Below are 14,072 nucleotides of genomic sequence, written 5' to 3' on the forward strand. Positions count from 1 at the left end.
AAATATAAAGCCCTCCCTCTTGAAAAGGCCTCAACAATTGCTTTCAAATTATAAACTGTAAGGGGAAGTTGAAAATGATGACTCTGTAAAGGAAAAGTCTCTTCATAGAAATGATATAACTGCATACACAGAAGAAGCATACCTAAAATTATTCATTACATTTACTTACCAATTCACTATTAGTAGTAGTGAATACTCCAAGAAGTAATGATTAAGTGTAATTTTGCATCATCTGTATTACGTCTACAGAACTTGAAACTGGTGAGAAGTACACAGGGGGAAAACTATATCCACCTGTAACAGTAATACCCAAAAGAGGACAGCGGTGGGGTGTACATAGTGGGGAACATATCCTCTGTAATAGTAATACCCAAAGGAGGACATTAAGAAGGATTGATCTCATCCTGAAGGTCTGCAAGATTTATAAAACTTGACTGCCCAACTTACAGTCACTGTGCCAGACAAAGTCCCTAATCCACACACAAATGATACTTTTCAGCTGTTTTCTATACACGAAATAATTCTAATGAACCTTTGACTAGAGCAGCCATTAGACTTCACAAAGCCCGCGGAGGATAAATACAGTATCCCTTGCTTTGGGTTACATTTTTATCAGTTTATTATATTAGTGATGGTTGTCTTGAGATTCCTAGAGGCATTTATTGGTAACATGTCTTTGAATGATAAATATGAATATATAGTTTTAATATTCCTTGATAAAATAAAGTTGCTAGATAAAATCTTTGTAAGATGTTCTCAAGGCAATTCATAAAATGCCTTTGGTGTTTAAAAACTGCAAGGGAAGCTTGATATTTTATTGGTCAAGTTATAATCTAATTATTGTAATTAATGATTCCATTATTCATTTCAGTAACAACATAATGTAATGAACAAAAGATTTTGTAGGCATGATATAATGCTTTTTTTTTATTGACTGAGATAAAGGTGCCTGACATTGATTATATTTACAACTTCACATAGTTTATTGTAAGAAGGTATAAACATTTACATTTAAATTTTCTCAAAGATAACGTTTGGAGGCATACCTTTCTCTGGAAAACCAAGTTCCAATAATCGGAAGAATTTTAAGGGTTGCATGGAAAGCGTTAACTACAATGGCGTCAACATCACTGATCTCGCCCGGAGGAAGAAATTAGAGCCATCAAATGTGGTAAGAGCCCAAAAGATTAATCCATTTTAAAATTCACATGAACTTTTTTTTATGGGGCATTTAATAACAACAAACATCTAGCCTGTTTGACCTTGATTGGGTTCAGTTCCACAGTGTAAAACAGATGTAGGCCAAAAATGAGTAGATATTTGACATACTCAGAATACTCATTGAATTTGAGTCAGGTACCCTTTGTGCCCAGTGGATTTGAACTGTCCACCAGAGACTCATAAAAAGAAAGGCAAACTGACAAGGGTGGAGGGAGATTGGAGAGAGTGATGAAGGTAAATGTAATGAATTATATACATACGTGGAATAGTCAAAGAAGAATATTAAGGTTATATAAGAGAAGTATTAGAGTAATAGTTAAATAACGGATTAAATAAGATAACTTTTGTTTTTTTTGGGGGGGGCAACCAAAGAGTGGGTCACAAGCGCTCATGCTGAATTTCTTCTGGGTCCTGTGGAGACTGGTTTCAGATTTCTGAAGAATGTCAAATAATGAAAATGATTCAGCAGCTGGCATCTCTGTGTACTGCTGGGTAGCCCCCAAAATAATAACACATATTTATCATGGGCCTTTCCTGTAGCTCTGCTTACAGTCTCAGAGGCAGTCAACTATCACAGTGGGGAATGCAGTGGGAGTATGGTGCTGAAGCATTAGCTGAGAGCTACATCTTGATCTGCAGGCTGAAGAAAAGAGACTGAGCCTAGCATGGGCTATTGAATCCTCAAAGCCCACCCCCAGTAACACTCTTCCTCTGACAAGACCACACCTCTCAATTTGTCTAATCCTTTCAAACAGTCACACTCTTTGGTGATTATCTCATTCAAATATATGAACCTCTGGGGGCCATTCTTATTCTAAACATATATATCATACATAATACATATCTGATGGCCAATATATACAATATGCACAATATTTACACAAACATATACATACCCCACATGTCATGCACACACATTTATCACATAGTAACATAATATATTATGTACTAGTCACATACACACATATGCCACATACAGTAATACATAAAAGCATGCATATAATATATGCATACAAGCACATGCACTAACATAGCAATTAATATACTTACAAGTACACATACTCCATATTCTATGTACAAAACACTATATTATATGCTCATATACCACAAAATATGTTTGTATACAAATACACACAAGTGTACATCCCTCATACTATTCACTCCCACAAACACACACAGTCCATATATTAAGTGCTCTCACACACACACTGCACACACACACACACACACGCACTAGTACACACTGACACAAACACACACTTTTTAAGCTTGTAAGCTTTGGATATAATGTCACAGGGATCCTTTCACTGTTCTGAGAAATTGAGACTTTGGGGAATATGTAGAAAGCAAGGCGTCAGAATGACATTTCCATTATTTGCACTTTAAAAAGTAAAATTGTAGTTTAACGTTAGTCCTGAGATGTTTAGTACTCAGACTACAGAGCACCAACCAGGGGGGCTGATTACTAAGGCAACTCTAACTACAAAGCATGCTGAAACTAGAAAAATCTTTGCATAGCCAAAATATTTTACAAAGTATAAAGTATCTACAAAAATACTTTAGTAAATTATTTGTAGACAACCAAAGAAAAATTTTTGTGGCAAAATCTGCAAACAGACTGAAAATATTGGGAAAAATCATGAAGTAGAACATTTTTTTACCATCCTTACAAAGTTAATGTTTTATAAAGAATTTGCTCAAAGATATTAATAGTCGTTATTTCAGTGAAATTTGCTCAAATTCCTTCAGACTCCCTGCCTTCTCACACCCACATCCTCCTGGTGCATATATATTACATTATATAATATATTCATATATTTATATATATATATATATGAGATAGAGATAATAATATCATCAAAGTCCTTAAAATGTGATTACAAAATGAAAGAAGAAGACCATCATGTGGTCTCCCCATCACAGCGTGCTACTAAACTGTCAGTTCTTTGAAAGGTGTTGCTTGCTACACTTGAACTATAAGATCAGCTATTGCACATTGGGTCTAACGCTACAGGAAGTTCCATCAAAATCCATGCACCCACAAAATCAGGCCAAGATGCTAGCCTTTAAGTTTGGTACAGGCTCCATTACTCTTTGAATATTTGTAGAGCCATCTCTCAATCAGTAGTCTCACACAGATGTTTGTTTGCTTATAGGGGAATCTGAGTTTCTCTTGTGTGGAACCCTACACAGTACCAGTCTTCTTCAATGCTACAAGCTACCTGGAGGTGCCAGGCAGACTGAATCAGGACCTGTTCTCGGTTAGTTTCCAGTTCAGAACTTGGAACCCCAGTGGTCTCCTGCTCTTCAGTCATTTTGCAGATAACTTAGGCAATGTGGAGATTGACCTTGTGGAGAGCAAAGTGAGCGTCCACATCAACACCACACAGAGCAAGACAAGTCAAATCGACATCTCCTCAGGTCAGTGCATCTGCTTGACATCTGTTTCTAAAAGCCAAAGTAGAGGTTGTTCACTTTCTCTCTCTCTCTCTCTCTCTCCTCATCCTCCTCCTCCTCCTCCTTCTTTCAGTTTTTTTTTTATTGGCACTACAGGCTCACCATACTTTCCATCTTTCTGGATTGCACTATAATCTGCTTAAGGGAAATGCCTAGTTTAGAGTCTGGGCAAAAAAGAAAGTTGGTTGATTTTGAATTATACCATGTGAATCTTCTAATCCTTCTAGATACTACATCATATTTAGTAGAAAAATAGTTATTCCTCAGCATGCATATTTTAAATGTAAAAGTAAATAACATTTGTAGTGACAAGACAGTGTTTAGTATATTTTGACCTCAGAAGATTTCAAATAGCTTTTACTACTAGTTATGAGATTACATTAATTTACTTATCAGTTTAAAATTATGGTTAACTGCCTCCATCAGAACTCCAAAGTGTCACTCATAGACATTTGCCAGTTGTTAAGAAAAAGTAAACAAAAAGTAAGTACAAAACAATTATATATATCAACTGAGGGAAGGTGGAAAAGAGGAAAGGTGCAAAATGACTGCATTTTGCCATGCTTTAAATGAGCATTGTTATGGTGTCAAGATAAAGCTTAGGATATGCTATAATTTGAGACTTAATAGTTCTGGCATTTTCATAGTTGATAAGGAATTAGGAAAGATGGCACTGAGAAGTGAGATGTTATTAATGGAAAAATGTAGGTGCAAGTTGGAATAGTGATACATTTTAAACCAAGTTTCCCTAGTTGTTTCTTAAAATAGGAATATTAGTTACATGTTAATGTGGTGTACAAAATGTCAAGCAAAAATAACAAAGATAGAAGACTTTGTCTTAACTAACTATTTGAGGGCACACTCCGTGATGGCTCCAGGAACATGAAGCAGTTGGTCATACTGAATTCAGGACACAAAGAAAACAGCGATGTTTAATTTGCAAATAACAATGCAGATATAGGTTGGGGACAGGAAAGCAGCATTTACTGAGCATTTAGTACAGATGTGTCAATTACAAAGACAGGAGGTCATGACAGATAAACCAGGCGTGCATCTTCCGCTGCATCTTGAAATAGGATATTATGAGTCTGTAAGTATTTTGCAGACACCGGGACACCCTTTCTAACACACTTCATTGTGTTGTTCATCTCATTTTTTCACCTCTACCCTAGGCTTCAAGCTCCTGCAGCATTGAAGCCACACATAGTCATTCTGTATCTTGAGCTTTCATATCCTATGGAGGAGCTGTTCCAGGGATGGCTCTCAAGTACAGGACTTACTCCATGAAGTAGCTCTTGGACAGATACTCTAAGACAGAGCCTATCCTCTCATACAACACGCTTAGTACATCCGTAATGTCAAACTCTGTGAACTTCACCCATTCACCTGACTACTATTCTGAAAGGCTGTTTGTGGGTTATTGAAATGCCAGGACACCCCTGCCTATATTCTGGTTTTACATTGTTATTTTTTTTTTAATTTCCAGCATGTTCAGTTAAAATGACTAATCAACAAATTTTTTTAAACAAGTTTTTCTTCTGGTAAGCTCAACTGGGAAGATTTAGAGTAAACAGAATATATCAAGAGACCCAGGATAAGATAAAACAAATATACATAAATGATCTATACAGTTGAAAAGGAATCTACTGTGAGGACTAAAGGTTCTTTTATAATAGCTAAACACATAAAAGAGTTAGCATGTAGTCCTCCCTCTTGGTGTTAGCAAACTAACTTGCTCATATACTTCCATGTAACCAAATAATTGTGTTTGAAGTAATGGTGTCTTTAATACAGTAATTTCTAAACTTGTTTGTTTGATTTGATCTAACTTAAGTCTACAAGATGTTCTATAACTTAAGCAACATTAGAAGACAAAAAGCCAACAAAGGAGTCAAACTAAAACAGTAAAAAATTTCCATCCGCAGAACAAAAACTAAATTCAGCCAATTAACCTTAAAAGTTTTTCTTAAAGACTGAAAAATGGACTTTAGAATGTTTGCCAATTTAGACAAAAATTGTGTAACTTGAAGGAAACTGATATACCTGAGTATTTTAAAGCCTGACTCTTAGCTTACATGTTTCAAACATGTAGTTTCTCTCCACACGTACTAAGAATGAAGGCCATATCGTGATTACACACATTTTAGAAAAATGAGTGTCTGTGAACACTCATTAAAAACACATTGCATCCAGCTAATGCTAAAATGTCTGCCATGAAAACATGGAGAACTGATATTAGATTCCAAGTACTCATACAAAAGCTTGGTTTGATGGTGGCTGTGCCCTTAATGATAGAAGAAGGGGGAGACAGAAGAAGGGGATCCTTAGGGTTGGCTGGCCCACCAATGTGGCCAATTGGCAAACTTCTGGTACAATGGCAGATACTTTTCTCAAAATATTAGATAGAGAATAATTAAAGATGACACCTAACATCGACCTATGTACTCCACAAATATATACATGAATGTGAACTCTCACAGACAAATTTACATAGAAGAAAATATTACATATAAGCACACATATTTAAAAATCTAGAAGAAAATAATTTTAAAACTTAAAATGTTGTATCTTGTTTTTCTCAGTTCAGTTTCACAGAATACAGTTTCATCAGCATCTTACCAAATTCAGTCAAGTACACAAATTACTTAGTGTATGAAGGAATACTGAGAAAGGAACCCAAAGTCTTGCTGTTTGATTTAACAAAGGTACCATACATGTACCACATCACTTCTGCTATTACCAACATGAGAATTGAAGAATATCAGTTCTTTGTGCTATATTTTCAAAATACCTTTGGTTGCAAACATTTTTAAATACAATAAATTTATAATAGAAAAATACCTACCAATAGCGTTTTGTTGGGCACATAGAGAACAAGGCACTGAGAGATCAATTCACAGTTTCTCATATGTTGTTGTTGAACGATTGTAACTTTTTTCCTGATTTTAGTTAATAATATATAGTCCCTGGTCAGGATGAAGATATCCAGTTGATTCATACTCTCTTTGTTCTGTCTTTTACAATATAGTCATAGAGTATTGATTTACAACAAAGAGGATCATCATCTACGTGGCTCCCATTCCCCTAGCACCTTTTCCTCCAAGACATGATGACTCTTCTTTGTTCATTGTAGTTCTTGGCAAAACACTCAATGTGTTAATTTAAGCAAACTCTGAGTGACCTCAAATTTTCAGGCTGAGTTATCATTCCATGGAAATCCTATCTAAGTTTCAAAGTCAATTTTAGAAAATCTTTCCACTGTATTTCTTTTATAAAATGAACATAGTATTCACTGACACGTGGATGCACATTTGTGCTCTGATTTTAGGAACAAATAAGTAGAATAACAGGTCTGCTAGTCAAGCCAATGGAGCAACATCTGTTTCCTATGGGGAATCTTTTAATTTTATCTTTCATCGTCAGAGCTCTAGGTTATGTGGACCCAATGATTTGTGTGTTCCAAATGATTTGGGTTAGAGCATAGTAAGAAAACATCTTATTTCATACACAATATTTACTGAGGCAATGTTTCATGAAATGAAGTTGATTATGATATTTTAAATATGCTATAATTATTTTTGACATTTCTTTTCATTTTCCCATTTAAGTAATTTACATGACCCACTACAACGATTTCATTCTCCTAGTACACTCTGGCCAACACAGACCTACACATTTCCCACATAATTAGAAGAGCTGGAAAGTTTGAAAGCTTGAAGTCCCTGCAGTTAGTTACTCCATTTTTCATTTTGGAAAGTTAGATGTATCTTCTATGCATGGCATAATATGGATGGAAAGAAATGGTAAAATAAAAGACAAATATTAGCACATAGCCTTTATTCTTATCAACTATCTGAAATAAGTTTATTTCAAAATAACAAAGCAATGTATCTTACCCTCTCTGAGAAGTGAATTTTGTTGGGGTGGGGGGGATATGTGGAGGGAAGAGGGGAGGGAGTGGAAACTTGGATTGGTATGTATAAAAAAAGATTGTTTGCTCTTTTAAGAAAACTTATATTAAAATAAGAGGGCCTTGCACTAAAAAAGTAATTCAATGTTATTAAACCAGATGTAAACAAATTCTTCGAATAATAAAAAATTATATGTACTGTTCTATATTGATAAAGTCATGAAATATGATTTGTCAGAACATGTACACAAATGGGATTTCTGTTAATGACTTCTCTTACCTATTATTTTTTTTAAAAAAAAATGCCATCCCTAATCATGAATAAAGTATTTCAGAAAAGTCATTCTGCATATTCTCTGCTCTCCACCAGCTGTTTGGCTCAGCACCAGTATGCAATGCTCCTTGTTTAGTTCATGTAGATTTTGCTTCAATTACAGAATAATAGTTCAGAATTCTGAATTCTGCAAGCATCACCTTTGTTTATATTTCATTCTCCAGTGAACATCTTTTGTGGCCCTTTTACAGTCACTTGTCTTTCTTAGTAAAATTTCTTTGGAAACCTTTGAGATCCATCTGGGGATGTTGTAGACAGAATGGGGGAATCATTTATTTGGGGTGTGCCTGTGATGGGGAGGAGTGCCACTTCCAGTTCAGTCTGGTCCCATGCGTTTGCTGGGGACCATTCATGGCACAGTCAAGCAGCAACATGCCTTTCTCTTCATTTCTGTGAACATCTTAAGAGGTAGCCAATCCATTATCATTTCCTTCTTTTTGGGGAGGTTGAAAAGGCCTCTATGTTTACCATAGCACACATACATGTACATACAATACATATTTATGCCACTTTTATTTTTTACTTTTTATCTTGATAATATTTTTTCTTTTTATTGATTTTATTGAGCTATACATTTTTCTCGGCTTTCCTCCCTTCCTCTTCCCTCCCCTTCAACCCTCTCCCACGGTCCCCATGCTTCCAGTTTACTCAGGAGATCTTGTCCTTTTCTACTTCCTATGTAGATTAGATCCATGTATGTCTCTTTTAATGTCCTCATTGTTGTCTATGTTCTCTTAGACATAAAGCAAAGAAAACTGCCCTAAAAATTCCAATCCCAGAACATTTCTTTCTTTACTAGTGACGAGTTCCCAAAGTTCAGATGTCTCTCATAAATAGTCTTTCTGTTTAACTTTTTACTGCCAAGGGATTTTCAGTTCTATGATTTCAAGCTTCAACACTTACTAAAAAAAAATTAACACCAGAAATATTAAAATAATAGGGCCAGTAAGATGACTCAGAGGATAATGCATCTGCTGCTGATCCAGGCAACCTCAACACCCACATGGTAGAGGAACAGAATAGAATCCTACAATTTGTCCTCTGACATGGCATGGCATGTATGTGTACATAATACATACAGATGTAATAATGCATACGTGTGTGTAAATAAAAATGTGATTTAAAAATAATGCAGAGGGAGAATTAGTCTTTCTCAGGGATGACCTCCCTAATGGGTTATGCAATACCAAGTTGTCAGCCCTAAAACCATGTACGTGCAAACAACAATAAAAGAACTCTTCAGGTTATGTTTATGCATTCATGTGTGTATGTGACAATATAAAGAAAAGGTCATGAATTTAAGGGACATGGTAGGAGTTGGAGGGAGGAAAGGGAAGTAGAAAACAATGTAATCAAATTTTAATTGAAAATTTAAAATATAATAAATGGTCTTAAAATATAGCATTAATAAGTATTTCACATATTTCAAATGAGTTATATGAGAGTGCCTTATATCAAAGTGAATGGGAAATTAATAGCTTATACATTGCTACATATTTCAACTTTAAACCATAGTTACCAAATTCTTTTTTTTATGAGAAAGTAATTTTATTAAATTATAAAAGTTTCCATTTCTGCCCCTCCTCCCAACACTCTCCCACTCCCCCCACTCCCTCTCCTCCTCCCTCTCCATCCCTAAGAGCAGTCAGGGTTTCCTGCCCTGTGGGAAGTTCAAGTTCCTCCCCCCTCCCTCCAGGTCCAGGAAGGTGAGTATCCAAACAGACTGGATCCCAGAAATCCAGTATATGCAGAGGAAACAAGTCCCAGTGTCATTGTCAATGGCTTTTCAGAAAGACTCCGGGCCAGCCACATTCAGAGAATCTGGTTGGATCACGTCCTCGTTCAGTCCCAGTCCTACTGGCCTTGGTAAACTCTCATTAGATCAGTCCCCTTGTATCAGTGGGTGATCGCATCCCTCGCAGTCCTGATTTCCTTTTTCATTTTCTTCCTCCTTCTGTTCCTCATTTGGACCTTGGGGGGCTCAGTCCGGTGCTCCAATGTGGGTCTCCGTCTGTATCGCCATCCATCGTCGGATGAAGGTTCTCTCTGGTCTTGCCTTCTTTGCTCACATTCTCTTTCCTTCTGCTTCTCGTTTGGACCTAGGGAGTTAAGTCCAGTGTTCCAATGTGGGTCTCTGTCTCTATCTCCATCCATCGCCAGATGAAGGTTCTATGGTGCTATGACTTCTAAAGCCAGACATGTTGGCACATGCTTGTAATGTCAGTCAGAAGGATCACAGGTTTGAGACCAGCATGAACTATGTAGCGAGGTCCAGACCAGGTGACAGTTAATCCATGAGCACTGTGCTGTATTTAGCACATGGATGTGTATATAGAACTACAGCACATGGATGTGTATATAGAACTACAGATGTAGATGTAGATGTATTTGGACATACCCACAGTAAAGTTTGCTGATTTCATTCTCCCACTTCACAAACAGACTCGCTGTGAGAGCTGCAGGGCATCAACTAAAAAGGGTTTTAGCAATGGTCTGTAGCTCCTGGCTAGCTTCACCCAACTGCCTTTTTATTATGTCTGGACTCCCACAGTGCCTGTGCTGTCATCATACTAGCAGCACAGAAATTTACTTTTAATTATACCTCATTGCATGCTGGTATGTTTTTCACAAAAGATGCAATTATATCCCAAGATGAAAAAAAAAAAAAAAAAAAGAGGGGAAAGGCTGGAGGAGTTTCATGATATTAGTCCTTGAATCATTCTTTACAAAGCAAAATGAATTATTCAATTTATAATTTATAATCACACCCCAGGTTGCCATACCCATTCTAATTTCTATAGGATTTGTAGAATAATTATTTTCAGTTTTGTAGGGATGGTAAATAAAACACAATTGCATGTACAAGTTTTTCAATTGAAATAAAGAATAAAAAATAAAAATTAAGTACATTAGATGAGAAGGAGGAGAAACTGCTTATTTTAACCAGGTCATGCTGTAAAAGTTTCAATTAAGTGCAAAAATAACTAAACAAAGTTAAACAAATCCTATATAACTAATAAAACTAGGAGGTTAAGAATGCATGAAGACCAGAAATAAAAGTAAACTCCAGAGTTGGAGAAGTGAAGTAGGTATAGGCATGTAGCTGAAGATCTTCCAAAATAGGAACAAGAAAAATAAGAATTGGAAAAGGCATCAAAAATAGTTAAATTTGCTGAGACCATATCATTTTCCTCTTTCCATAAAAACTAAGTACTGAAATTTTGTATGGCTTCGGTTGCACAGGTCTGATGGATGACGTTAAAACATCTGTGAATTTATGTGCACCACTCCCTGTTCTGTCTGGAAATCACTGCTTCAATGGAGTCATACCAACTATGGCTTTTACAGTCTTCCCATCCTCTCTTCTGCAATGATCCCAGATCATTGAGGTGTGTGTTAGAGACGCTCCCACTTAGGGCTGCACACTCCACTCCAAAGTCTCTTTCTCTGCCCTTGGCCAATTGTAGGTCTTTGTGTTGACCAGTTTAGTAACTATTGCCCATTGCTATCTGTAGGATGAGGAGTAAGGTTTTTTTTTTTTTTTGCTTTGTTTTTGGAGGATATGGTCTTTAGTAGGTCCACCACGCTCCAGTGAATGACCACACATTCCAGAGTACACAGGCAGCACTAATTGGACTCAACAGTTAAAAAAATCAGACACAAAATCAGGTGGGTATGGAATGAGGGAGGAACTAGGAGGAGTTCAGGGAAGGGAGTGGTTATGATCAAAACACAATCTATGAAATTTCCAATTAATAACATTATTTTACAGTTTAAAAGCCGATTATTTGGTGTAGGAGTTTCTTCTGTCTATGTGTTGCTTTTATTGGTTAAGGAATAAAGAAACTGCCTTGGCATGTTGATAGGGCAGAACATAGAGAGGTGAGGAAAACTGGACTGAATGCTAGGAGAAGGAGGGTGGAGAGAGATGCCATGGAGCTGCCAGAGTCAGACATGCTGAAACTTTGCTGGTATGCCACTGCCGTGTGGCAATATACAGATTAATGGAGATGGCCAAACCTAAGTTGTAAAAGTTAGCCAATAAGAAGTTGGAGCTAATGGGCCAAGAAGTCATTTAATTAATGCAGTTTCTGTGTGATTATTTCAGGTTAAAGCTAGCCGGGCAGCTGGAACTAACAAGCGACTCAACCAACAATTGTCCTTTTCCAAATGAGATTAGCCTTCATGAACACATCAATGCAGATCTCTACTAAGACATCTTAGTTAAGTTTCGTTATTTTGCCCCTGAGTAAACTAAGAGTTGGATAACAAATGATAGTGAGCTAGTATGAAACCATTTGGAGTGGTTGATTTTCGCAGTCAGAAGAAGCACAGTGGAGTCTTTGGGCACCAACTTCTCTATCTCCATGTTCCAGTGTCTGAATTAACCTCAAGATAAGGAAATATGCAAAAGAACTGACTTGATCAGAAAATTTTGACCGTGTGTTATGAGCATCTTGATCTCCTATTTTTCTGTGAAGCATGTGAACTGTTTGGTAACCTACGGGTATGTGACAATAACTTGTGGAAAAGGGCCTGTCTGGGAGGAGAGTTTCCTACTGATCTGGTTAAAAGACTGGGGAACCCAGAAGTTGATGAAAATCTGTGGAAGAATGATCTTCTGGATGCCTATGGGGGTATACCTACTTGATTGTACAAAATGTCCTAATCTCCTTCCTCTGTTTATAAAAATTAATTTTGAGATTATGTGTTGGAGGTGATGAGACACATAATCTGAGTTAGAAAGTAACTAATTTGAGCAATCGTGGCAGGAGCTGAATATGTATCTGGCTATGAACTTGATTCAATTGAACTATGAATCAATTGAACTATAATTCAGTTTCATGCACCCTCACATCCTGATATCTTTTCCCAGAAGCCTTTCCCACCTAAGCATGGACCTTTTATGTGGTGACCAAACCTTTGTATTGTTTCTGAGTCTTCTTTCCCTTTTCCAGATCCTATTTTCCCACTTACTCCTCACAATCCAGTTTCCACAATTAAAATTCAGCTCATATCATTGCTATAGCACTTATTAGCATCTGACATTTCCTGAAAGATGCTGATAACCTGCATTTTACATCTACTATCTATTAATATAAGCTCTTCAGGGATATTTCTTAGCACTCTGAGACTCTCTGGGATCCATTCAAAATTGCATATTAAATGAAGAGCCTCTGTGTAGAAACTGGCTCTTGTTACTCTTATAAAGACTCTTTTCAATTACTCTTGCCTGAACACTGGAGCGCTGCTCACCCCTGAGTTCCCTGTATACTTCACTACCCTCTCTTATACCTCGTCATTATATGTTTAACCCTCACACTACAGATTTAAGCCAAGACAGCAAAATACTATTGACAGTGAATATTTGTAACCTCTTTTATCGTGGAGTTTTGCGATCTCAAACTCTGGAAGGCTTTTGTCAAACGTTTTTGGGTTGCTCTATGCAACACCTTGCTTTCTCCTACCATCTCTACCATCAGACTTCCACTGCTTATTGGCATACATAAACCTAAGCATGGTTTATGTTGTGGACATAACATGTTATGTTATGATAAGTTATGGGAATTTGACTAGAAATGGGAAAGTACAAAAATGCACCCATATCCTCAAACTCTTTGGTTTAATTAAGCTTAGATGACAAAATAGCCCAGATCCCAGCATCAGGGATTTTTACACTTATAATGCTTTTTATAATGTAGAATCAGAAGCATTGGAAAAATCCTAGCTCAGATCCGCAAAATCCAGTATATGCAGAGGAAACAAGTCCCAGTGTCATTGTCAATGGCTTTTCAGAAACACTCTGGACCAGCCACATTCAGAGAATCCGGCCACATTCAGAGAATCTGGCTGGATGGCGTCCTCGTTCCGTCCCAGTCCAACTGGCCTTGGTAAACTCTCATTAGATCCGTCCCCTTGTATCAGTGGGTGATCGCATCCCTCGCAGTCCTTATTTCCTTTTTCATTTTCTTCATCCTTCTGCTCCTCATTTGGGCCTTGGGTGCTCCAATGTGGGTCTCCATCTGTATCGCCATCCATCGTCGGATGAAGGTTCCCTCTGGTCTTCCCTTCTTTGCTCACGTTCTCTTTCCTTCTGCTTCTCCTTTGGACCTAGGGAGTTAAGTCCAGTGTTCCGATGTGGGTCTCTGT

The 14,072-nt window shown here is 37.1% G+C and overlaps 1 protein-coding gene across 1 annotated transcript in view; it reads left to right on the plus strand.

Moving 5' to 3' along the window:
- The window catches only part of Cntnap2 (contactin associated protein 2), a 2,060,022-nt gene that overhangs the window by 870,143 nt on the left and 1,175,807 nt on the right, over positions 1 to 14,072 (plus strand). The window contains exons 7-8 of the mRNA XM_085683653.2: positions 1,028 to 1,171; positions 3,378 to 3,642. Coding sequence (XP_085539779.1) covers positions 1,028 to 1,171; positions 3,378 to 3,642 — 409 coding nt within the window. The remainder of the gene's footprint in view (positions 1 to 1,027; positions 1,172 to 3,377; positions 3,643 to 14,072) is intronic.

The sequence above is a fragment of the Myodes glareolus genome, chromosome 25 (genome assembly GCF_982192425.1).
Source record: "Myodes glareolus chromosome 25, mMyoGla1.1, whole genome shotgun sequence".
Lineage (NCBI taxonomy): Eukaryota > Metazoa > Chordata > Mammalia > Rodentia > Cricetidae > Myodes > Myodes glareolus.